The sequence below is a fragment of the Rhineura floridana genome, chromosome 6, assembly GCF_030035675.1.
Source record: "Rhineura floridana isolate rRhiFlo1 chromosome 6, rRhiFlo1.hap2, whole genome shotgun sequence".
In the NCBI taxonomy this organism is placed as follows: Eukaryota; Metazoa; Chordata; class Lepidosauria; order Squamata; family Rhineuridae; genus Rhineura; species Rhineura floridana.
This window is the reverse complement of record NC_084485.1, coordinates 3,873,481-3,897,913: the sequence shown is the minus strand read 5'-3', so window position 1 is coordinate 3,897,913 and position 24,433 is coordinate 3,873,481. Positions and strand designations below refer to the sequence as shown.

At 44.9% G+C, this 24,433-nt stretch overlaps 1 protein-coding gene across 4 annotated transcripts; it reads left to right on the top strand.

The window, feature by feature from the left end:
* The first annotated feature begins 3,497 nt into the window (after nucleotides 1-3,497).
* MAPRE1 (microtubule associated protein RP/EB family member 1) lies at nucleotides 3,498-21,887 on the top strand. 4 transcript variants are annotated; one of them, XM_061630773.1, is made up of 8 exons: nucleotides 3,498-3,783; nucleotides 8,033-8,158; nucleotides 13,507-13,652; nucleotides 17,175-17,382; nucleotides 17,995-18,075; nucleotides 18,253-18,371; nucleotides 19,418-19,570; nucleotides 20,242-21,887. In XM_061630773.1, the coding sequence occupies exons 2-8, from the start codon at nucleotides 8,038-8,040 to the stop codon at nucleotides 20,296-20,298; spliced, it is 885 nt and encodes a 294-aa protein (XP_061486757.1). In that variant the 5' UTR covers nucleotides 3,498-3,783; nucleotides 8,033-8,037; the 3' UTR covers nucleotides 20,299-21,887. The 4 variants fall into 4 exon arrangements, with proteins under 4 accessions (XP_061486757.1, XP_061486761.1, XP_061486758.1 ...); XM_061630774.1 differs by lacking the exon at nucleotides 3,498-3,783 and adding an exon at nucleotides 3,790-3,880; XM_061630776.1 differs by lacking the exon at nucleotides 3,498-3,783 and adding an exon at nucleotides 4,224-4,363.
* Nucleotides 21,888-24,433: the final 2,546 nt, after the last annotated feature.

Genomic DNA, 24,433 nt, shown 5'->3' with positions numbered 1-24,433 from the left:
AAGTTTACCTTGAACATTTATCATTGTTTAATAAAAATCAGTGTTGTATAATGGAGCAGCCTCTGTTTCTGTTTGTTTGTTTGTTTATCTATTTATGTCCGTGAATGGGTGTGGTTCATTTCTCAAACTGGAGGGGTGGGTGGGGATATTGGGAATGCACCCAAGTTTACACCCTTGTGGGCAATAGGACTGAAGTCAGTCCTGGCACAAGGTTTTGGAGTTCCGTTCACAAGATTGCTGCAAAGAAGGGAAATGGACTACAAGTCCAGGTATTGTGGGCTCAGTTACGTCATGCTGAGGAGAAGGTGGTATGGAGACAGAGGACTTATATAGGAATCAGAAGGGCTGTGCACTACCTTCAGTATCGGAGGTGGTATACCTCTGAATACCCGCTTCTGGGAATCGCGAGTGGGGAGACCACAGTTGTGCTCATGCCCTGCTTGTGGGCTTCCCATAGGGGCATCTGGTTGCCCACTGGGAAAGAAGATGCTGGGTTAGATAGCTCTTTTGTCTGAAACATCCGGGCTCTTGTGTTCTTGTTTCTTTTAGTTATTGAGTGCATAGCCAAAGACCCCAGGCAGACGTTGTTAATTATATTTATTTGTCACTCACTACAGGGTCCCAGGGTATGGTCTGAAGGCACATGAGGCCACCACCTTGCTGAAGCTAAGCAGGTCTGGGTAGTGCCTGGATGAGAGACCACCTGGGAACCACATGTATGCTGTCTTGGGTTCCTTGATGAACGACAGGCAGGGTATAAATTAATTAAACAAATGCAAAAATTTGTCTCAGCACAACTTACAATTAACAAACACATACCATACCAAATTTATAGATAACATTATTGACTCAAAGTGCTCATCCTGCAATAACGAAAAGGTCTCATTCTTATTCCATAAAGGAAGCCACAGAGCTGAACTTACAAGATCTGAACATGGTGGTTCATGACACATACTCTTGGAGGTCACTGATTCATAGGGTCGCCATAAGTCGTAATCGACATGAAGGCACATAACAACAACAAAATTAAGAGCAAAATGCCGGAGTGAATAGGAATTTCTGCCTGGTGCCTAAAGATTGATAGTGCTTAGCACATCTCTGGGGAGAGCATTCTACAGTCAGGGAGCCAACACTGTAAAGGCCTGATTTTGTGTTGCCACCCTCAAAATCAGCGCTTTGAATTGAGCCTGGAAATAACTGAGAGGCAATGCAGTCAAGCCAGGATTGGTGTAACATCAAACCTATTTTCAGTCAACAATCCAGCTGCTGAATTCTGCGCGAGTTGCAGTTCCTGAACTGCCTTCAAAGACGGCTCCACGTTTAGTTAGTTACCCAAATTGTGCCTAAATCCAACCTTGACTGTGTCTCAGATGCAGTTGCCCCGTGTGTAAAATGGAACCAACAGCAAGGTTGTAAAGCACCCTAAATCATTTAGTCCTACTTTTTAAAATGAGCAATGACAACAAAAGTGGTTGCCTTATAATAATAATAATGCTTAGCACTGATGAGGACATTGAACTTGTCAAGGACTATCAATACCTCGGCACAGTCATTAACCAAAATGGAGACAATAATCAAGAAATCAGAAGAAGGCTAGGACTGGGGAGGGCCGCTATGAGATAACTAGAAAAGGTCCTCAAATGCAAAGATGTATCACTGAACACTAAAGTCAGGATCATTCAGACCATGCTATTCCCAATCTCTATGTATGGATGTGAAAGTTGGACAGCAAAAAAAGTGGGCAAGAGAAAAATCAACTCATTTGAAATGTGGTGTTGGAGGAGAGCTTTGCACATATCATGGACTCCATAATAGACATAATTGGGTGTTAGAACAAATGAAACCAGAACTGTCACTAGAAGCTAAAATGATGAAACTGAGGTTATCATACTTTGCACACATCATGAGAAGACATGATTCACTAGAAAAGACCATAATGCTGGGGAAAACAGCAGGGAGTAGAAAAAGAGGAAGGCCAAACAAGAGATGGCTTGATTCCATAAAGGAAGCCACAGACCTGAACTTACAAGATCTGAACAGGGTGGTTCACAACAGATGCTCTTGGAGGCCACTGATTCATGGGGTCACCATAAGTCGTGATTGACTTGAAGGCACATAACAACAAGCATCGATGTTACATTTCCTGCTTCACATCCCTTTCAGTTGTAAGCCTTACAACACTCCTATGAGGCAATTTCCAGCGGGGTAGTACTGTTAATCTCGGTCTGGTGTGGCACCTTAAAAGATGAACACATTTATCCTGGCATAAACTTTTGTAAACTGAAGATTTACTTCAGATGAATGAAGTGAAATCTTAGTTTGCAGGTGAGGAGAAATTTTATTTATTTATTACATTTGTATACCGCCCCATAGCTGAAGCTCTCTGGGAGGGTTACAACTTTGTCAGCTACTTCCTGGACAGGGATATCCTGACCTTTTCTCCTTTATATTCCTGCCAAATGGGCTTCAGTCCATCAAAGGTTATGCCAACCTGGTGCCTGCCAGGCACTGCTGAGCCACAAACTCCCTTTATTATCTGGGGCCAATGGGAGTTGTGACCCAACATCTGGCGGGCGCTGGGTTGGAGAAGGCTGGCTTATCCCATAATTTAAAGTGCCACAAGACTATTTCTCCCCTAAGGCTGGAGCAGGGAGCCTTTGGCCATGCGGATGTCGCTGAACCACAACTCCCAGCAGCCCCGGCAAATACGGGCAATGGCCAGGGATGATGGGAATCGTAGTGCAAGCAACAGATGGCGGGCCAAAGGCTCTCCACACCTGCTATAAGCAAGCCGGTGTTGCTATTCCCCGTACTGCAGATTTGTTTGTTTTTAAAACCTCGCTGTCGTGGCTTTTGGGGGACTTTGGCAGCAGGCGCTACGAGGCCTAAGCAGGGTGGAGAGAGGGTGGGTCAAAATTCCCGCAACCAGTTTCCATGGAGCTCAGTGGCACAGACGGACTACACTACCCAGCGTCCCTGGGGAGCTTCTTCCGGCGGCCTGCCATTGGTGCGTCTGTAGGCCGACCCGTCGCTGGGCGTCCTTTCTGAGCGTGCACTACGTTACCCAGCATGCCTAGCCGGAAGCGGGGCGGTCTTTTCCCATTAAACATCAGCAGCAAGAGGAGGCGGGGCCCGCATAACCGCCAATCTACACGTGCACGGGCATGCTGGGAAATGTAGTCCCTGTCGTGTGAGGGAAATTGCTCATAGCTGTCGTGTCCCGCGGGTTGGTTTTCTCTTCTGAAGGTAGGCGGAGAACCTTTACAGGCTTACTGGTTCCCTGCCTTTATTAGGAAAACTGCCTCTAACACAACCTGTAATAAAACATTGGTAATAAAGGAGTGAAGGAGGGGAATAAATCAGGGGGCGCGGCGTTTATGAGGAGAGGGCGGGGCCTCCGGAAGGAAGCTCAGCGGCTTCCGAAAGGAGGCGGGAGAGGCTTTTTATAGGGGCGGAGTCACCTGCAGATTTCCCCCCCCCTTGCCCCCCTTACGCCCTCCTCCCGCTATTCGTTGTGCCAAGAGGTCGGCCAATCGTTCAATCAATTGGGGAGGCGGGGCAGAAGAGCTGGTCCTTAGCAACGAAGGGCGGGGTGGGCACGGAGAGGAAAACGTCACTGTTGCCGGCGGGCTGGCAAACACTTCTCCCCACAGGAGGCCCCCCCCTCTCCGTGACGCTTCTTCCTCTTCCCCTTTGCCAGAGTGACGCCAGCTCGCCAGCGTGCGCGTGACGTCAGATTCAGGGCGGAGCGGGCGGGGCCGGTTTGAACGGCGAGCGACTGAGGTAACGGGCTGAGGAGACCGGGGCGGCGAAGGTGGCGAGGAGAAGAAAGCGAGGGCGGCGGGGTTTAGGCCGGGCCCGCTTCTTTCCCCGACGCCGGGTACGAGGCACGGCACGGCGCAGCAGGGCCCCGCCCTTCTCCCTTCGTCCGGCTCCAGCAGCCAGCCAGGCCGCCTCTCTCGCGCGCGCGGGCGGGCGGGCGGGCGGGGGAGGGCTCCCTGCCTCCTCCCCTTTGCCATATGCGAATGAATACGGTTTTTATGCAAATAGGGGTGCTTCTCGCGCCCAGTGCGGAGGGCCTTTCGGGGGGGGGGGTTGGGCAGCGCAGCCGGGCCCTCCCTGTGCGTGCGAGGGGGTGGGGAAAGAGGCGCCCACGTGGGAAGCGGCGTCCTCCGCGGATAGGGGAAGGCTTAATCGGGGCTTTGCTAAGGAAGGGTGCGTGGGTAGGCCTGGGGGGCACTCCACCCGCAGAACAGCACCGGCTGGGGTGACGCCGTGGCCCTGTTACGAGGTCCAGTCCCCTCCACCCGACGTGTGGCTCTTGAGACCCCCCCTCCTTCGCTTATAGGCAGCAGTCCCTGGGGTGAGGCCGCTGGGCTGACCTCTGGGGAGATGGGTCTAGGGTTGCACGGGTTAGGCTAGGCCCACCTTGGCCAACGTGGTGACACCCGCCCACAGATGGCTTGGCTTCGCCAACTTCTGCCATCCCCAGCCGGCACGATCAGTGGTCAGGGATGATGGTAGCTACAGCAATATATGTTCAGAGGACTCCTTTCTCCCACCTCCCTTCTACTAAAGAGATTGAGATGCTGACCTGTTGCAAAATTAACAGCCCAAAAACTTTAATCCCCCAAATCTGGAGCGTGTCAGGATAGAGAAGGCTGGGCTAGGCAAGGATCCTGTCAGTGTGACCCAGGCCTTTGCACAGCAGAGCCTTCCTAGGGCTCCTTGCAGTCACACCCTGTTCCCCTGGCCCTTCCTTCAGCCTTGGCCTAGTTTTTGCTGTAGGGATGCTGCTGGTAGCTTATTGCTCTGCTACTCAGGACTCCTCAGTTCACTGCTGATCTTTGGCAACAGTTCAAGGCTTATTCTCCCACTCTGAGGAACTTGAGTTTCACAAACATTTCCCATGCCTGAACTCCTGTTCCTGGGTGAGACAAAGTGGGTGGGACTGCTGTCCCTGTAAAAAGATAGCACAGACTCCCGAATGGCTTTCTGGAAGCGACTTGATTTTATCTCCTCCAGAGTGCCTGTGTGCAACATGATCCTCATGTTGGGAGTATATACTTTTTGAACAGGAGGATACATCAGCAGTATAGCAGTAAGAGGAATGCTTCCACATAACTTCTGTAATTGTAGTATATACAATCTTACAGTGCAGCTTGTTAAACCAAAGTAAATGGATTTTGTTGTCAATGTTAAGAGGATGTGGAGTTTTCTTTAAATATATATTTCTGAACCGGACTGCATAATTTCTTCCATTGTGTGGGTTTGCCTTCCTTTGACCACACAATTGAATTTAAATAGTGCAAAAATGTTGCCATTTAATTTTGGGTGAAAGGTGAACAAGTGGTTAATTCTCCAGCTTTACATGAGTACCAAGACTGCTGCAGACTTTGTACTGAGCACAATAAAAATATCCCAGTGGAAAAAGCAGAAGGGCTGCATTTATCTGACTCCTCTCTCCATCCCCAACCAATGTGTTCAGAATTCACCATCTAAACTTTCATCTCTGTCAGTTCAAGTGTGCTTTGCATCTCTGTCGGTTGAAGCTTCTGGTGCTGTAATAGCTCTCTATCAGTCTTGCTTTAAGAACATAAGAACATAAGAAGAGCCTGCTGGATCAGGCCAGTGGCCCATCTAGTCCAGCATCCTGTTCTCACAGTGGCCAAGCAGGTGCCTGGGGGAAGCCCGCAAGCAGGACCCGAGTGCAAGAACACTCTCCCCTCCTGAGGCTTCCGGCAACTGGTTTTCAGAAGCATGCTGCCTCTGACTAGGGTGGCAGAGCACAGCCATCATGGCTAGTAGCCATTGATAGCCCTGTCCTCCATGAATTTGTCTAATCTTCTTTTAAAGCCATCCAAGCTGGTGGCCATTACTGCATCTTGTGGGAGCAAATTCCATAGTTTAACTATGCGCTGAGTAAAGAAGTACTTCCTTTTGTCTGTCCTGAATCTTCCAACATTCAGCTTCTTTGAATGTCCACGAGTTCTAGTATTATGAGAGAGGAAGAACTTTTCTCTATCCACTTTCTCAATGCCATGCATAATTTTATACACTTCTATCATGTCTCCTCTGACCCGCCTTTTCTCTAAACTAAAAAGCCCCAAATGCTGCAACCTTTCCTCGTAAGGGAGTCGCTCCATCCCCTTGATCATTCTGGTTGCCCTCTTCTGAACCTTTTCCACTCTATAATATCCTTTTTGAGATGAGGCGACCAGAACTGTACACAGTATTCCAAATGCGGCCGCACCATAGATGTATACAACGGCATTATGATATCGGCTGTTTTATTTTCAATCCCTTTCCTAATTATTGCTAGCATGGAATTTGCCTTTTTCACAGCTGCCGCACACTGGGTCGACATTTTCATCGTGCTGTCCACTACAACCCCGAGGTCTCTCTCCTGGTCGGTCACCGCCAGTTCAGACCCCATGAGCGTATATGTGAAATTCAGATTGTTTGCTCCAATATGCATAATTTTACACTTGTTTATATTGAATTGCATTTGCCATTTTTCTGCCCATTCACTCAGTTTGGAGAGGTCTTTTTGGAGCTCTTCGCAATCCCTTTTTGTTTTAACAACCCTGAACAATTTAGTGTCGTCAGCAAACTTGGCCACTTCACTGCTCACTCCTAATTCTAGGTCATTAATGAACAAGTTGAAAAGTACAGGTCCCAATACCGATCTTTGAGGGACTCCACTTTCTACCGCCCTCCATTGGGAGAACTGTCCGTTTATTCCTACTCTCTGCTTTCTGCTTCTTAACCAATTCCTTATCCACAAGAGGATCTCTCCTCTTATTCCATGACTGCTAAGCTTCCTCAGAAGCCTTTGGTGAGGTACCTTGTCAAACGCTTTTTGAAAGTCTAAGTACACTATGTCCACTGGATCACCTCTATCTATATGCTTGTTGACACTCTCAAAGAATTCCAATAGGTTACTGAGACAGGACTTTCCCTTGCAGAAACCATGCTGGCTCTGCTTCAGCAAGGCTTGTTCTTCTATGTGCTTAGTTAATCTAGCTTTAATAATACTTTCTACCAGTTTTCCAGGGACAGAAGTTAAGCTAACTGGCCTGTAATTTCCGGGATCCCCTTTGGATCCCTTTTTGAAGATTGGCGTTACATTTGCCACTTTCCAGTCCTCAGGCACGGAGGAGGACCCGAGGGACAAGTTACATATTTTAGTTAGCAGATCAGCAATTTCACCTTTGAGTTCTTTGAGAACTCTCGGGTGGATGCCATCCGGGCCCGGTGATTTGTCAGTTTTTATATTTCCTTGTTTCTTACAAACTTAGTGGCCGTTGATCATTGACCATCCTTTTTTCCGTTACCCATTCCCATTGTCCCATATTCTGCTGTGCTGCTATGCCTAATATGGCTCACCCTATCTCTCCTGAAGACCCAGTACATCCATCCAACTTTTCCTCAACCCCTCACTATGCTTTACCTGCTTCTTTCCTGTTAGCTGACTCTTCGAATCCCTTTTCCCCTCTTCATTTTACTTATCTATTCACCTGGTGAGTTCTTGAATCTCTCTTCTCTATTCCTATGTGCTGCTGCCTTCCATTCAGCTATTTTGTGGAAAGAAAATGAGCAACGTCTGCTCATTTACATCCTTGGTGACAGAGAACTACTTTGAGCCAGTTGTTAAATTGATTTGGTTTCGTTATCCTCCCTGTAGTGGATCATTACACCCATTGCGGTATGTTTCCTGGTACAACAGGATAGGTTTACTTGCTGTACCTGAGTATGAGTGCAGTATTTCAATCCAGCTATTTATAAATACAGTCTCATCACGTTACTGAGACGGTGGATTTTTCATAAATGGCTAGACTGTCTCCATTAACATTTTTTTTAATGTAGGAAGATGGCCTATATCCAACAGATGTGACTGTGCTCTTGATGGCTGGGAAGGGCTTCCTGTCTACCTTGGAGTGTGTGTTCAGGGAATGTGAGATGTGGAGGTGGTGGTTCACTTCATTAGCCTCCGTATAAACAAAATCCCTTCTTGGTTGACTTTCTTTAGAGACAATGGCTGTTAACGTGTATTCCACTTCGGTGACAAGTGATAACTTGAGTCGACATGACATGCTTGCCTGGATCAATGAGTCCTTACAATTGAACCTGACAAAGATAGAGCAGCTTTGCTCAGGTAAGGAAAAAGCCAAGAGCAGAGGAAATTGCTGCTTGAGGTTTTTGAAGCATTATTATTATTTTTCCTTTGAAAAATCAGTGGGAGGTGCTAGATAACTCTTTGGAAGGTAGTGGTTTGATTGGGGTTGGGGGGCTGCTTCCCTTGTCGTAACTGCTTTCCATATTTGTCAGAATAAATTTTCCAAAGCCATGTGAGGATAAATGTTCTTGTGCCTTTCTGTGTTGTGTGTAGCACAATTGCTAGCTTATTTGCTTTTAGCAAGTACCTTGTTCTATAGGTATCTTCAGTCTTTTGTCCTTTCATTGTGGCCTAGGAGGATTTTGGGACGGATGCTATAAAGCAATAGTGCTTCGATTTTCCTGGTGATTCTGCAGTGCTAGGTGGCCTTCACAGCATATTCTTTGGGAGGATGGGGGGAGATGTATCAAATGGGACAATCTGAATCTTGTTCAGCTCTGCACCAGAATCCCAGCATGTGCCGCCTGGGATTTTTTAAGGGAACTCCTGAGCTTTGCAGAAGACAAAACTTGGAGCTGTTTTTGCAAACCCTATATTGGTCCCTACGGGAGGTCACACACTGCTAGCAATGCTTATGTGCGGCTTCTGCATTGTGGCTAAACCTCAAGGGGAGTGAATCCATAGTGATGGTAGCAGAGCTTGCGTGTTTTAAAGCTGTGATGCCGCTCATCTTTTAAAAAAAGATTGATGTTGAACTTCAAGTATGCGTACTTGTAATGTATGAAACAAATAAGAAAAGCAAAGGGAGAATGAAATAAATCTTAGTGCAAGTAATTGATGAAGAAAATCTGAGAGGGCTTTCAAGTAAGATTTGAATCAGAAAAAGCATGCTGCGGGCAGTGATGTCCAGCATAAAAAAATACTTATGGAAAAGGGTGATGTAAAGCATGGGAGAAGTGAATAGATGGCTGGGCAAGTGTAGTGATAGGGTAAAGACATATGTTTAATACACACATGGGGAGTAGCATTGCCCCCATCCATGGCTACGTGGATTCTCTTGGGGGAGAGTGCTGATGATGAGTTTACAGGGAGGAAGTACATAAGAACATAAGAAGAACCTGCTGGATCAGGCCAGTGGCCCATCTAGTCCAGCATCCTGTTCTCACAGTGGCCAAGCAGGTGCCTGGGGGAAGCCCGCAAGCAGGACCCGAGTGCAAGAACACTCTCCCCTCCTGAGGCTTCCGGCAACTGGTTTTCAGAAGCATGCTGCCTCTGACTAGGGTGGCACAGCACAGCCATCACGGCTAGTAGCCATTGATAGCCCTGTCCTCCATGAATTTGTCTAATCTTCTTTTAAAGCCGTCCAAGCTGGTGGCCATTACTGCATCTTGTGGGAGCAAATTCCATAGTTTAACTATGCGCTGAGTAAAGAAGTACTTCCTTTTGTCTGTCCTGAATCTTCCAACATTCAGCTTCTTTGAATCTCCACGAGTTCTGGTATTATGAGAGAGGGAGAAGAACTTTTCTCTATCCACTTTCTCAATGCCATGCATAATTTTATACACTTCTATCATGTCTCCTCTGACCCGCCTTTTCTTTAAACTAAAAAGCCCCAAATGCTGCAACCTTTCCTCGTAAGGGAGTCGCTCCATCCCCTTGATCATTCTGGTTGCCCTCTTCTGAACCTTTTCCAACTCTATAATATCCTTTTTGAGATGAGGCGACCAGAACTGTACACAGTATTCCAAATGCGGCCGCACCATAGATTATACAACGGCATTATGATGTCGGCTGTTTTATTTTCAATCCCTTTCCTAATTATCACTAGCATGGAATTTGCCTTTTTCACAGCTGCCGCACACTGGGTCGACATTTTCATCATGCTGTCCACCGCAACCCCGAGGTCTCTCTCCTGGTCAGTCACTGCCAGTTCAGACCCCATGAGCGTATATGTGAAATTAAGATTTTTTGCTCCAATATGCATAATTTTACACTTGTTTATATTGAATTGCATTTGCCATTTTTCCGCCCATTCACTCAGTTTGGAGAGGTCTTTTTGGAGCTCTTCGCAAACCCTTTTTGTTTTAACAACCCTGAACAATTTAGTGTCATCAGCAAACTTGGCCACTTCACTGCTCACTCCTAATTCTAGGTCATTAATGAACAAGTTGAAAAGTACAGGTGTGGAGAGAGAAATTCTGGTTTGGAAGAAGTGAAAAAAATATAATGGGGGTGTTCTGTTGTAATGGTTTCTCTAGAATAGGCAAATGTTTATGCAGATGGTAGAAGCTTGATGGCCACCACAGAACAGAAGTGATTGTCTCAAGAAATAGTTGGGTAAGGTGTCAGGAAACAGGAACTGAGGGAGTCTCGGTCCTGAAGGCTAACTGTCATTAAGCAATAGCACATTGAGCAGGAGGTTGGACTCAGTGGCTTATAGGCCCCTTCCAACTCTATGATTCTGTAAATCCAACCTTTTAGATTCTGCAGGGTGGTTAGAAATGCCTTTTCTCCTAGCCCTTTGTGATACCTGAGGAGAGCTAGCTTTTGAGATACGGTGTCCTTGATGGTTAAGTGCAGTCTGGTTCCCCTTCTGCTAACCATTTCCTCTGCTGTCTGAAGCAAAGTTGGTTAGTCATAGTAACTTCCTCATTGTACCACTTGCGGAGTTTTGAACACACAACAAAAAACATGCAGCATGTGAAACAATTCCTTTATTTATTATGTCTTTCAAATGCCACAGACAGACTTGTGAGCCATGCGGAATAGTTTCCTCATGTTGTTAATTTGAGTAATTCCATTTGGTAATTCCTGAAGTCTTTTGCTATTGGGTGGGGGGGTGGGGAGATGGGGAAAGACTGGAATTTCAGGGGCCTATCCTGATGAGGATACAGAGCCGGCTACTGAAAGACACACTGGTTTACTCTGGACTACAGTAGCGCAAATGTCACCATGTTGTAGCTGTAATTTTATTTGTACAGCCCTTAGGTGAATTGTGCTGACTGTGCTGGGAATATTATAGTCTGGGATGTTAAAGCACCTTCCTGTAGAGGACACCAGCTTTTTGTTTTGTCGTATTGCCTTTTCCTTGTTTTTTGCGACTCACTGTGGTAATGTTAAAGGTGCAAGGTTAAGAAAGTGTGGGGAGAGGTGGAAAAATGGCACCTGCATTTTCCTTAGTAACTGTTTCTCAGTGATAAGGTAGCTTCTCAGTATTGATATTGAAGGTTTACAGCCTCAGCTTTACTTAGCAGGTGTTGAATAAAGACTGTTGATGGTACATGTCCCAGGTTGGGGTGGAGGGTAGCAACCTGCTAAACATAAGTGACACTTATGGACTTCCCTATCCTCAAACAGAGGATGCCTGTATTATTGTGGCAGTAGCATGGCTTTGAGGAAATTGGCCTCTTCCTAAACCAAGCAACATACAAGGTTATTGTCATAGCTTGGCAGAGCTTGTCCATGGTGAGACCCAGTGATTGTCAATGATCCTGCTTTGCTAACCCTGATTTGTAAAGGCTGTAGGATTCATGATCTGCCCTGTCTTATTCAATAAATCAGTTGGGGGGTGGGTGGGAAGATGGATTTTGTATCTAAACTTACAATTTTACTTATAGAAATGACTCCTTTGGCCAACTACAAGGGTTTGCAATCCCTGAGACATCTGTAGTGGATGTCTTATTATATTGCAGTTTCACAGGCTCATTGAAATGTGGTTGTAGGACAACCGCTTTCTATGTTGCGCAAAACAGACCTCCTGATAAGATGGTATCTGCAGGAGGCCCTTACCTGCAGAGTGCAGTGATGGACTGGGTATATAAAGGATAAGATGGTCTTTCAGGTATCCTGGTCCCAAGCTGTATAGGGCTTTGTACAACAAAGCTAGAACCTTGAATTTGGCCTAGTAGCTAATGGGCAGCCAGTGCAATTGTTCCAGCAGTGGGGTAACATGTTGGCAGTACATTTTGCACCAGCTGCAGCTTCTGGACCAACCTGAAGGGTACCCCCACATAGAGCACATTACAGTAATCCAGCCTAGAGGTTACCAGTGCATGGAAAACAGTGGTCAGGCAACCCCAGTCCAGAAATGGCTGCAGCTGTCTTACCAGCCGAAGCTGGTAAAAGGCACTCCTAGCCACTGAGATCACCTGGGCCTCTAGCAACAAGGATGGGTCCAGGAGCACCCCCAGGCTATGAACCTGCTCTTTTAGAGGGAGTACGACCCCATCCAAAGCAGGCAACTGACCAATTATCTGAACTTGGGAACCACCATCCCACAGCGCCTCCATCTTGCTAGGATTCAGACTCAGTTTTTTGGCCCTCATCCAGCCCAACATTGAGTCCAGGCACGGGTCCAGAGCTTGCATGGTCTCTCCTGATTCAGATGTTATAGATAGGTATCATCAGCATACTGCTGACACCTTACCCCAAATCTGCTGATGACTGCTCCTAAGGGCTTCATATTGATGTTTAACAGCATTGGGGACAAGATGGTATCCTGCGGCACCCCACAGCACAACTGCCAGGGGGCTGAAAGGCAATAGCCCAGTGCTATTCTCTGAAAATGACCCTGGAATTGGATCAGAACCAATGCCTCTGAGAGATCAAGTAAGAATAACAGGATCACACTCCCCCTGTCTTTCTACTGAGAAAGGTCATCCATCTGGGCAACCAAGGCCAATTCAGTCCCATAACCAGGCCTGAAGTTGAACCCAGACTGAAATGGGTCAAGATAATCTGTTTCATCTAAGAGTATTTGCTCTTACTGTGCCACAACCCTCTCGATCTCTTTCCCTAAAAAGGGGATATTTGCTACTGGGTGGTAGTTGTCATAAATTAGTGGGCCCAGGATGGTCTTTTTCAGGAGCAGACAGATCACTACTTCTTTCAGGGCAGCTGGGACCACTCCTACTCGCAAAGATGCATTGACCAAACCCTGGATCCACTTGATCAAACTCCCTTTGTAAGCTTTAGTAAGCCAAGAAGGGCAAGAGTCGAGAGGATACGTTGCTGGCCACATTTTCTCAAGCACCTTGTCCATGTCATCAGGCTGCATCAGTTGACACTGCTCTCAAGAAGTTGCAGCAGATGTTGCACTGGACACCTCACTAGGGACTACAGCAGATGTGGATGGGGCATCAAGATTACTATGGAGGCGAGCAGCTTTATCCGTGACGTACCTTGCAAACAATTTACAGTGGGCCTCCAAAGGGTCTAAAACTTCATTTAAATCCGTTTAGAGATGTGAAGACCCGGAACCTTTTTCTGGTTCTCTCCTTCCCCCCCCCCTTTTCTGTTTTTCCCCGTTGCCTTCACATCTCTAGTCAGATTCTATTTGTCAGGGTTTGATTTTCGCAAGGATGTCTGTCTTCTCTCTTTCTTGGCAGGTGCCGCTTATTGTCAGTTTATGGATATGCTATTCCCTGGTTCTGTAACACTCAAGAAAGTAAAATTCCAGGCGAAGTTGGAACATGAATACATTCAAAACTACAAGGTCCTACAAGCAGGTTTTAAACGAATGGGCGTTGACAAAGTAAGCATATTTACATTTGAGTGTGCATGTTTGGAATCATCCTTATGGAACACTGCAGTTTTTAGGCTGGTGGTTAAAAGTATTCTTTTCTTTTTTAACAGTGTTTGGTCTGGATGCTGCTGTGTCTTAAATGTCTAATCTTTTTTGCTTATGTTTGGCACTTGCCACTCACCAGCCAGTATTTACTCTTCCAGTTTGTCACAGTCATAGAATCATAGAGTTGGAAGGGGCCTACAGGGCCATTGAGTCCAACCCCCTGCTCAATGCAGGAATCCAAATTGTCATTTAAAAGCGGTTAAATCTGGAGTTTTGTCTGTCACCTAACAGTCTTACTTAGTATAAACCAGGTGCATTTCTTTAGATGACTGAAGGCCATCTTTATTTATCTAGTTATTGTAAACCGCCCAGAGAGCTTTGGCTATGGGGTGGTATACAAGTTTAATAATAAATAAATAAAATAAAATAACTGTATATACAGTTGCAGTTCATGCCTTTTCTGGCTACTGTTTTTCATAATTTGTCCAGAAAAAATGTATAAATACAGTAGTCACTGTTGAATTGAACTAAAAGAGCACTGAATTAATGAAAAATTCACAGAAATGTTAGGATTACATTTCTTAAATTAATGAGCTACTACTCAGTGTGCTATAGAAGATGCTATTCACACCCCTATGATACTATTACAGCATCTAGTGGGGAAAGTACCTCCCTTCAACCATTTTTCTGCTCAAAATTGCCCTCTCCCTTTGGGTGCATGTTAGGGATTGTGTGATGTGCCAAGATTGGAAAGGCCAAACATCCAAATTCTCGCTGTTTGTACTTGTGTGATAAGCTGCAAAAACCTATTAGCCTACAGCAACAAAAGTGCTTGTTTCCCTGCCATCACATATCCATGTCACAGCATAGATTTAAACGAAGGATCCTCACATAACATGCCTGGAAGCAATTGCTTTCCCTCAGTGGGTAGCTAGCTGCAAAACCTTTATTTGGGTGAAACAAACATGCATGTATGAAGAAAAACAACTTTGGAGGGGCAAATTTTGAGTGGAGGAGTGATGGAGGGAAAGGAGGTGCTTTGCCTTTTCCAGCTGCCTGCTTTTTTGATCCAAAAATGTGCTTCTCTCTGCCCCCAGATTCCAGAACTGTGCATGTGAGGGCAGATGCATTTGGTGACTAAGAGGAGGAAAATGGTTGGAGGAAAGAGCAGTTTGTAGTAGAGAAGCATTTAGTGGGGAAAGTACCTCCCTCCACTCTTTTCCTGCTCAAAATTGCCCTCTCCTGTTGGGTTTGTGTTAGGGGATGTGTGATGGGCCAAGTAGGCCCTTAGTGCGTTGATGAAAATGCAATACTCTTCACTCTTATCAAACGGGAAGACTGTTGGCTGCCCCATGAGGGCTGTGTACAGTTTGTGCCATCTCAACCCACACTAACTGGTGGCCGAAAGGCAAAATGATTCCCTTTTGTAGAGGTTTCTAGAAGTTTCATCTTGTATCAGGTGTGCAAAACATACAGCCTGTGGGCCAACTGACTCTGAAATGATTTGTGGCCTCAGGAGAAAATTCCAAATGCTCTTCCTACCTCACTCTGGGGAAATCTATTCTAAAATCATATTGGGTTTTTCAAGTATGTAATTGGAAAAGTAGAGGTGCGAAACCTCTGGCCCACAGGTCTAATTAGACCTGCCAGGCTGTTTTGGGCAAGTCATGGCTAACTGTCTATTATGTGAGGTCATATGATGTCAGGTGCAGGAAAGGTAAACCAAAGCTGCAAAGGAAAGAGGGTGCAGAGAGATTGTGGGTGACGGTGAAGAGCAAGGAAGATTGATATAAACCATAGTTTAAAATTGCCTCGATTGTCATGTGGAATTACATTAGTGACTCTTTGTATCTGACTTTAAAGCTAAACAGTGACAGAATAGCATACTCTTTCAAATCTGTACTATGTCTTAGATATCCACTAAAGACCACAGGTAGGGGGTTGACTTGGCCAGATTACTATCAAACATAGCTTGGTGCACACCTCTATTTACTTACAAGGGAGTTGCATCTTTTGTCTAGGTCTTGTATTATCTTTTTGAAGAAACAAATCATATGTGACATAGGAAAGTTTACAGGACACAACAGCTCTGAAGGGATGGAAAATTTGGATTGGGAATCAGTCCAACTTCTCCTGGTGCCACAACCATGATCAGAACTATCTCTCCCTCTCGAATTGAATCTCCCCAGTCCCACTATTAATATTTTAAAATTGCAGGTCATCACCATGTATCTTGCATGTCTCACTTAGTTTGCTGTAACACTTAACACATCTTTTGTGACCTTCCTTGCATTTTTGAACACTTGCCAAAGTTCCTATGAATCTATGCTGTGTAAATTGAATTTATTAGGGATGTTCCCTGGCTGCAAGATTTGACTTGTATCTATATCCATAGCTTAGGAAAGCAGCACAGTCTGTTTCGGGGCTGCTCTTTGTCTTTCTAGTTTCATGTTAATTTGGACTGAATTGATCTATTAAGAAACAAAGCTCTGTTTTCTCCCCATTCATTTTAATGGGGGCTCTGAAAATGGCTATCTGTTTCTGTTTTCATAGAAATGAATGAAATTTGCAGGCATAGCATCCCCTCCAAACTGGATTAAACCTGTAGGCAGATAACATCCAAGGGTTTCATGCAGAGCTCCTTTTAAAAAACTGATTTTTTTTTTAAAAAAGGAAAAGGTGTAACTTCTTCATTTTCTGCCAGTTATGGATGCTCTTTGCAGGCATGGTCACCTGAGGGCATGAAGCCTGCCAAATTTCGGAATGACAGTTGCAGTAATTCTCCTGCAGGGGCAGACTTTACCATTACTGGGCATGGGTGCAATAGGAATTGTAGGGATGGGGATGGGAAAAAATAATACAAATTCCCAGGAAAGACTGGGGCAAGGGAAATGTTATTCTCAGGCAAGGGCCCTGTTACACCAAGGATCATTGTTGGTGGTGGAAAGTGGGGTTCTGTCCCCCACATGGGTTTTGGGAGATATAATGGGTATCTCTCCATTGAAGGCATAGGTCCAGGGCTGTGGAGTCGGTACGCTAGAACTCCTCTATTTTTCTACTGTCCGACTCCGACTCCTTCATAAATGGCAAATGTATATTAACTAGTAATAACAAATTTACTGTAGTAAAATGGTAGTACAAGGCATTTCATCACCACCATGTGAATCCAGAGCTTGAAAAAGTTACTTTTTAAAACTACAACTCCCATCAGCCCCAGGGGTTGGGTTTCCTAGTTGTAACGTTATTGTGATGTCCTTGCTGTGCTTGTTTCCTCCTTGGTTGTTTGCGTGCACTCCAGAGTTTGTTGCAATACAATCTGTCTCCCTCTGGGCTACCTGCTCATCTCTGGCTCAGGTTTCTGAAGGAATCTCTTTCTGAACTTAAGCTGACAAATTCTGTTTGCTCAGAATCCACTCATCTGTGCTCTGAGTCTTGAGTGTGTTCTTTCCCCCCTTTGGACTAAATAAACTCAATCTCTCTCCTCAGATAATTCCTGTGGACAAATTAGTGAAAGGAAAATTTCAGGATAATTTTGAATTTGTTCAGTGGTTCAAAAAATTCTTTGATGCAAACTACGATGGGAAAGACTATGACCCTGTGGCGGCTCGGCAAGGCCAGGAGACAGCACCAGCCCCTGCTCTAGTTGTACCACTACTGAACAAACCTAAGAAGAATCTTGGTTCTGGTGGCACAGGTAATGCAAGCCTTTGACAGAGATGCCTGGCCAGGCTGCTTTGTGTTCGAGGTCACTCATGATCCAGTGCCTTAGCCATCCATCGTGAGTGAAGGACTTGCAGGGTGCCAGATCCCCAGGCTGCTTTTGCCACAAAGGTGATATCAAGGAGCCCGAGGAGTGGAAAGCAGCCTGGAGATGGAGTTTATGTTGCTGGCAGAGCCCCACCATCACGCCTCCTCAGGCCTCTTGTGCTAGGGTGAATGTGTAACGTGAGCCTCCATGTGCCATCCGTATTCACATCTGGAGTTGGGCTTCGCATAGTGAGTTAGTGCTTGTGTAAAGATGTATTCACATGCTTGCCCCTGTGCAGCCCTTTTCATTTATGCCTGTGAATCATTGTTGAAATCCAAGCTGCTGTTGAAGCTTGTCGTTACCTGTATTTTACAATGGTGTGCCAGCCTCCACACACTATATGTTTGAGACTGCCCTTTAATCTTGCTTCTTCCCAGTTATGTAGGGGGAGGAAGGGGATTGCCTCATGTGTTACCTGTGACCAGGTGCTCCTATTCTGGTGGCTTACAGTGTACTTCAGATCAGTGTCTAACAGCTAGAAATGCTCTCCTTTTGTAGATAACAGTTTTGTGGAAACTTCAGAACTAAAGGCCGCAAGAGTAGACTGTCCTGCTTCCTTAAAGAAAACTGCTATGATCGGTACCAGCTGCTTTCACAAGGAGATGGCATTCTTTGGGACTGTAGGGTTAGGGTGCTTTTCTGTACACGGGGTTCTAAGCTTTGGGTGCTGTTCACTTCAGTTGGCTGATATGCAGAGGCACAAGTCTGTGAAAATGGTATTTTTTAGACTACAGCTAATTCTCTTCTCTGTTGCAGCTCCGACAAGGCCCATGGTTGCCCAGAGAACAACAGTGTCTAATAAAACTGGACCTGGGATGGTTAAAAAGGCTCCTGGAGGAATTGGAGAAGATGAGTCGGCTGAATTGATCCAACAGGTGGGCTTCCAATAAGCAGGCTGCACTGATCAGCAGAGGCTAATGGCATGTGCTGTCAAATGCTATGTGCAATGTACCACAAATCAATGTGATAATGGGAGGTACATCTCGGAGGGTTCTACACTCACCATGCTTCAGTAACAGAAATGTAGGCAGTTTTTTGAGACACAATGATAGACAAAGTATTGGCAATAGTAGGACTAGAATCATAGAGTTGGAAGGGGCCTTGTAGGCCATCGAGTCCAACCCCCTGCTCACAGCAGGAAATCCACAGCTAGAGCATCTCCCGCAGACAGCCGTCCAGCCTCTGCTTGAAGACTTTGATCCTGCACATCAGAGTAGGGTTGGTGGCTGACGTTGCTGTGGCGGTGTATGTAGAGAGGAAAGGTCACTGTCTCTGCTCTTAAGGCTGTGTTGCCTCCTTTCACGGATTTGCACTCATCTGGAAGAATTCTCAAGATCCTTCTGACGACCCCATTACTCTTGATAGCTAGGAGAAGTGGGCAACAGTTCACGTGTATGTACTTCACCTGGTTACTTTTAGCATGGATTTGTGCTGCTGGTGATGGGGCAAAACTACTGAGATGGGAAGTAGAAAAATGAGCATTGCTTTTTCTTTATCTTAGGTGGTTTATTGTCTGTGGTTTGAAAATTGTACTTAAGAATTTGCATATTAATATTTCTGGCATCTGTTGTGGAAGGAAGTGGTTAGAACTCTGTTTAATAAACAAACTATACTTAGATTAGAAGGAAAAGCTATTTTAATTATTTTTCTTCTTTACTAGAGTAATAAACCAAAACCTCAAAACAAATTTGTCCCTTACAGTCATTTCCCCACAAATTAATCAATTAAAACTCTTGATCGGTTGCATTTTATTGGTAGATTAACAGGGTAGTCCCATCCTATGCATGTCTGCTCAGAAGTAAACCCCCCAGAGTAAGTGGGTAAGATTGCAGCCTTAAATTTGCAGGCCTTTTTATTTCTTCTTTTGGGGCACAAGGGTGTTCTTTATAAAATGCACTGTGAATGGGCTCTTCTTTGGCAGATTAACGTATTAAAGATGACTGTTGAAGATTTGGAGAAGGAAAGAGACTTCTACTTTGGAAAACTGAGGAATATTGAGCTGATTTGTCAGGAGAACGAAGGGGAGAGCGACCCTGTTCTGCAAAGGATTGTGGAGATTCTTTATGCTACAGATGTAAGTCTGAGTGATTTCTTTTATGTGGCTTGGGAATAAATGAGTTTTCAGCAGGTGCCGAAATGTGAATGTGGGTGCCTGCTGTAATAACTCGGAGGGGAGATGGTTCCATAGAGAGGGTGCCACAACAGAAAAGACCTCTCTCTGGTTGCTGTGGTGTTAAACCTCTGTTCAAGAGTGGCACAACCAGGAGAGCTTCAGTAGCTGGCCTCAGAAACAGGGCAGGATGATAGTGGAGAAGGCACTTCCTAAAACAGCTTGGTCCCTTTGTAAGTCAGTACAAGAGTCTTAAACTTGGCCTGGTAGCATATTGACAGCCAATGCCACTCTTACAGGAAGCGGGGGTTAACATATGCCTAATAAGGTACTCCAGTTAGCAGCCTAGTTGCAGCTTCTGAATCAGCCTTAAGGGTAGCCCCACATAGAGTGCATTACAATAATCTGGGTCATAATGGTGAGGAAATCTTTTATCCTGGCACGACGCCTGGCTTATTAGTCTGTGGCCACTGGGGTTGGTAAGCTGCACTTACCAAAATTCAGTAAGGTATTCGCACTTGGCTGTTGCCAGAGTAGGATGTCAGGCAAGTTGTGGGAATATGGCATCCTGCATTTGCTCTCTGCTGCTTGCTCATTAATGCCGTGGTCACTGTCTCTCCTCATTTCTCTTTCAGGAAGGTTTTGTGATACCAGATGAAGGAGCACCAGCAGAGGAGCAAGAAGAGTATTAATGGTCCACCAACTGTACCAGCAGAGCAGCAGCATCAGAATTCGGAAATCAGAATTCTTTGCCCCAATCATGTGCTTATCTGTACAATACTCCATTTTATTCTTAGAGGACTCACTGGTTTCTTTTCATAAGTAAAAAGTACCTCTTCAAGTGCACTTTGCGTAAGTTTACTACTTCCCCCTCCAATGGGTTTAATTTGAGAGCTCTTTTCTTACTTTTGTAGCAGAGCAGTATTAACATCTAGTTGTCGGAAGCAAGAGGTTGAATATTTGGAGTTTGCAGAGTTGCTTGGTTGCCGGTAAGGCACTGATTTGTGGAGAGTTTGCTGTACTGTGGTGTTTTTGTGTGTGTGTGGGCTGTGGGGAGTTATATAGTGGAGCAATTTCAGGATTGACTTTTTTGCAGGAAGGTTGAGCAAATATGAAATGTGTTCTGCAATTAAAGAGATGCCTTAAGGGGGCTTAAACTGCTTCCAGATGCCAAATTAAAGTAATGCAATGGGGGATTTTGTGTGTTCTCTAATGGGGTTTGAGCATCTGGCTTTCTTGTTCTGGAAGGAATTGCTTGACGCCTCAAGTCAGTGAGGGCTCTGAAAGAGGTAATTAAAATGGCCCAATAGCTATATAAAGCTGCCCCCTGATCACTGATTGTCATAGGGGGAAAGGCCTTACTGTATGTAGCCTGTTGCAAGACTAGAGTACGTAGGACTCAGATGTGCTTGAAGGCCTCTTGGTTTTGCAGTACTGGCCAATGGCATGTGGTATCTTCCAAAGCAATAAGGCTATCCCTTTTGAAACTCTTCACCTAATTCACTGCCTGCATCTAGACCCCTCCCTCACCCACCACCTGCTTTTGTGTCTCTGGTCCATTGCATTTTGTGGGTTCTTCTATTCCTCTCTGCTCCCCTACTTCTTCCTCCTCTTCCAAGCCTGCTGACTAAACTGTAATGAGTCAAATTGTTTGTTTTGCAGTGCTGCACTGAGGCCAGTCTTGCTCTCCAGGCTGTCTCTGTGTTATATCCTCCTTGAGTTAGCCTCCCAGCATTTAGCCTTTGCCAATGCTCCTTCCTATTGGTGAAGAAAATGAATTGATGTGCATTAAATAGGAAATCTAATATTGCAGAAAATATAGTGTTCGGATTAATTTTGATGACAGTTTTTCATGCTTGACCCTGCCCTTCTTCTGTGGAGCAAATCCCTAACACTCCCCCTCCCAGGTTGCTGCTCTTTGGGAGGGGGCCTTTTTGAGACGGGACCCACAGCCACAGCCAAGACTGAGCCTCTGAGCTTGGCATGCGCTTGGTCATTTGCTTTCGGTGGTTATGTGTTCTAAATGTGTGTAGAAAGCAAAGCATTTTATGGTAACTGTTATGTAGTGCATGAATCCCTAAGAAAATTCAGAGGAAGACCCAAATTCAACAAATGCCAAAAATGAAAAGAAGCAAGCCATTATTTAAAACATCAGAGGTGCTATTTCTCTTGTGGCCTTCTAGATACTTGTTGCTGTAAACCATATTCCAACCAGACTCCTCTTGACAGGGTTTTTTCTACTTTTAAACAGTTTCTAAATAAAGTTCTGTTATTTCAAGAATGTTATGTCTGCTGGAGTGTCATGTTCTTGTGGGACTGGTTCTGTGCTTGACCCCAAAAGATCCCATTTTCTTTGCTTGGAAGTCGCACAACTTCAGATCGCTACTAAGTCCGCCACATCATGTTCTTCTGGACACATGCTGTATCAATTTTGTGGAAGCACATATTGGGGAGGAGCTTCAGCGTGGCCGTCCTGGTCTCCCCTGCCAGTTACAGGACTGGACGACAGCAAAGTCTGCTGTGACTCTTGTGTACTTACTTTGTGGTGGCTTGCGTCCCACAAAACACTGGGTTTACCTTATTACAAGTAGTTAGTTCTGTCTGTGTGTTGCCTGTGTCTTGGACAAGAAGCCTTATGTAAAGGCTGTTGACTGCTGTTATGTCTTTTCGCATGTTATACTTCTGAGTGCCTGCAGAGCTGAGCAGACATGGGAAAGGGAGGATGCTTATTCTGCAAGACAACAACTCTGAATTATAACTGCCCCAAATATCTTCTCAAGTTCTGAAGAATATTATAAGAATAACAGCTCTTTGCAAATGTTACATAGCAATTCATTGTGCTTAGCTGGGGTTTTAAAATGACACATGAAATCTTTTTGCTGTTGGGTGTGAAATGGAAACTTGCCACTTCTCAACATGGTGGAATAACATGGTGGAAAATGTATTGGCAGCAAGCTGTTGATACTGTGGGAGAGGAAGCTTCACCTAGTTCAAATCTCATGAGGACAATTTTTTTTGTCAGCTGTGCTTGTGTCACAGAGTTGCCTTTGCTGAAGGTGTGGAGGGGGAAAGGTGTGGATTAATTACCTGGTGTGCATGGCCAATAGTAGATGCCGTTCTAGAGGTGATGCTTATATGGTAACGTACACATGTGAGCCTAGTCTTCACCAGTGCAGAATAGATCACTTGTAGAACTCCCACTTTCTGGCCAGAGTAGCCCTGAGATTTCAATATGTAGTGTATGAGAAGTATGTAAGTCTTCACTTTGTCTCCTGGACCAAGAACTGCCACAACAACCTCTACTCCCAAAACAATAGGAAATCTGCTGCCCTGGTACAGGACCTGATGAGAAGTCCTCTACCGCTGAAAGGATCTTTCATTTGGGGAAAAATAAAAATGCAAGTGGCCTGCCTTGGCTTTTTTCCAGATTCCTGGAAGGCAGACAAAATGGAACAACCAAAAACAAAGAGCCATGGACCTGCCTGTACCCAACAGCAGCCTACATTTGTCTTGCACGTGGGCTTGCAGGAGATCTTAACTCTTGCTGTTCAGTTTTGTCAACCTTCTGACTTGCAATGACAATTCTTACTGTAACCTTTTCAAGACTAAAAACAAATAAAAATACAAGAATTTCAATTAAAACCTTGTCTTCACAGCATTGTGATTTCTCTGGCTGGGGAAAAATTGTATGACACTTGTAATGTTCAAAGCTGTTTACAGATCATAACCCATACAACTCTGATATAGGTTGTAACTGTTTCCATACCCTTTCTGTTCCCAAGTTCATATCTGAGCTTCAGGTCTAGTGGCAGGAGCAGACAGCTGGGTCATGTGCTTCACAACACCGGTGCATCATCCCAAAGTAACTTGCTGAGACTCCCTGCCATGATATCTGGTGTTTAAATTGGGGCTCCATAAACTGTTAATGCCTTGTTAGTGTTCCCTTTCTCAACTTTTAAATGGATACCTTTGAACTGAAAAAGAGCTATGTGTGGCATATAGAATCTCTCAGTCTCTCTCCCCATAATAATAATAATAATAATGATAATAATGAAATATATCCTGCCGGTCCTCCCAGAAGGAGCCCAGGTTGGCGAACAAAAAGGACTAAAAACCTTCTAAAACATTTCAGAAACAGACTTTAAAATGTTAAAGGGTCTTTAAAAACATTTTTATTTAATTAATTAAATTTATTATTTGATTTATGTCCCACCCTTCCTCCCAGCAGGAGCCCAGGGTGGCAAACAAAAGCACTAAAAACACTTTAAAACATCATAAAAGCAGACATTAAAATACATTAAAACAAAACAACTTTAAAAACATTTTTTAAAAAAGCTTTGAAGACATATTTTAAAAAAAGGTTGAACATACTGTTTTAAAAGTTTTACAAACATATTAAAAAGCAATTCCAACACAGACACAGACTGGGATAAGGTCTCAACTCAAAAGGCTTGTTGAAAGAGGAAAGTCTTCAGTAGGCGCCGAAAATATAACAGAGATGGCGCCTGTCCAATATTTAAGGGGAGGGAGTTCCACAGGGTAGGTGCCGCCGCACTAAAGGTCCGTTTCCTGTGTTGTGCAGAATGAACCTCCTGATAAGATGGTATCTGCAGGAGGCCCTCACCTGCAGAATGCAGTGATAGGCTGGGTATACAAGGGATAAGGCGGTATCCTGGTCCCAAGCTGTATAGGGCTTTGTACACCAAAACTAGAACCTTGAACTTGGCTCCTCCCAAGAACCTCTGAGATAGGTTAGGCTGGGAGTTTGTGTGTGTGAGACTGGTTTAAGGTCCCCCAATGAACTGTGGTTGAATGTGGATTTGAATC

Excerpts from the sequence above, each read along its gene's own strand:
- MAPRE1 (XM_061630773.1), top strand. The coding sequence starts at position 8,038 with ATGGCTGTTAACGTGTATTCCACTTCGGTGACAAGTGATAACTTGAGT. Across the intron at positions 8,159-13,506 it reads GATAGAGCAGCTTTGCTCAG|GTGCCGCTTATTGTCAGTTT; the intron begins GTAAGGAAAAAG and ends CTTTCTTGGCAG. Across the intron at positions 18,372-19,417 it reads CGGCTGAATTGATCCAACAG|ATTAACGTATTAAAGATGAC; the intron begins GTGGGCTTCCAA and ends CTTCTTTGGCAG.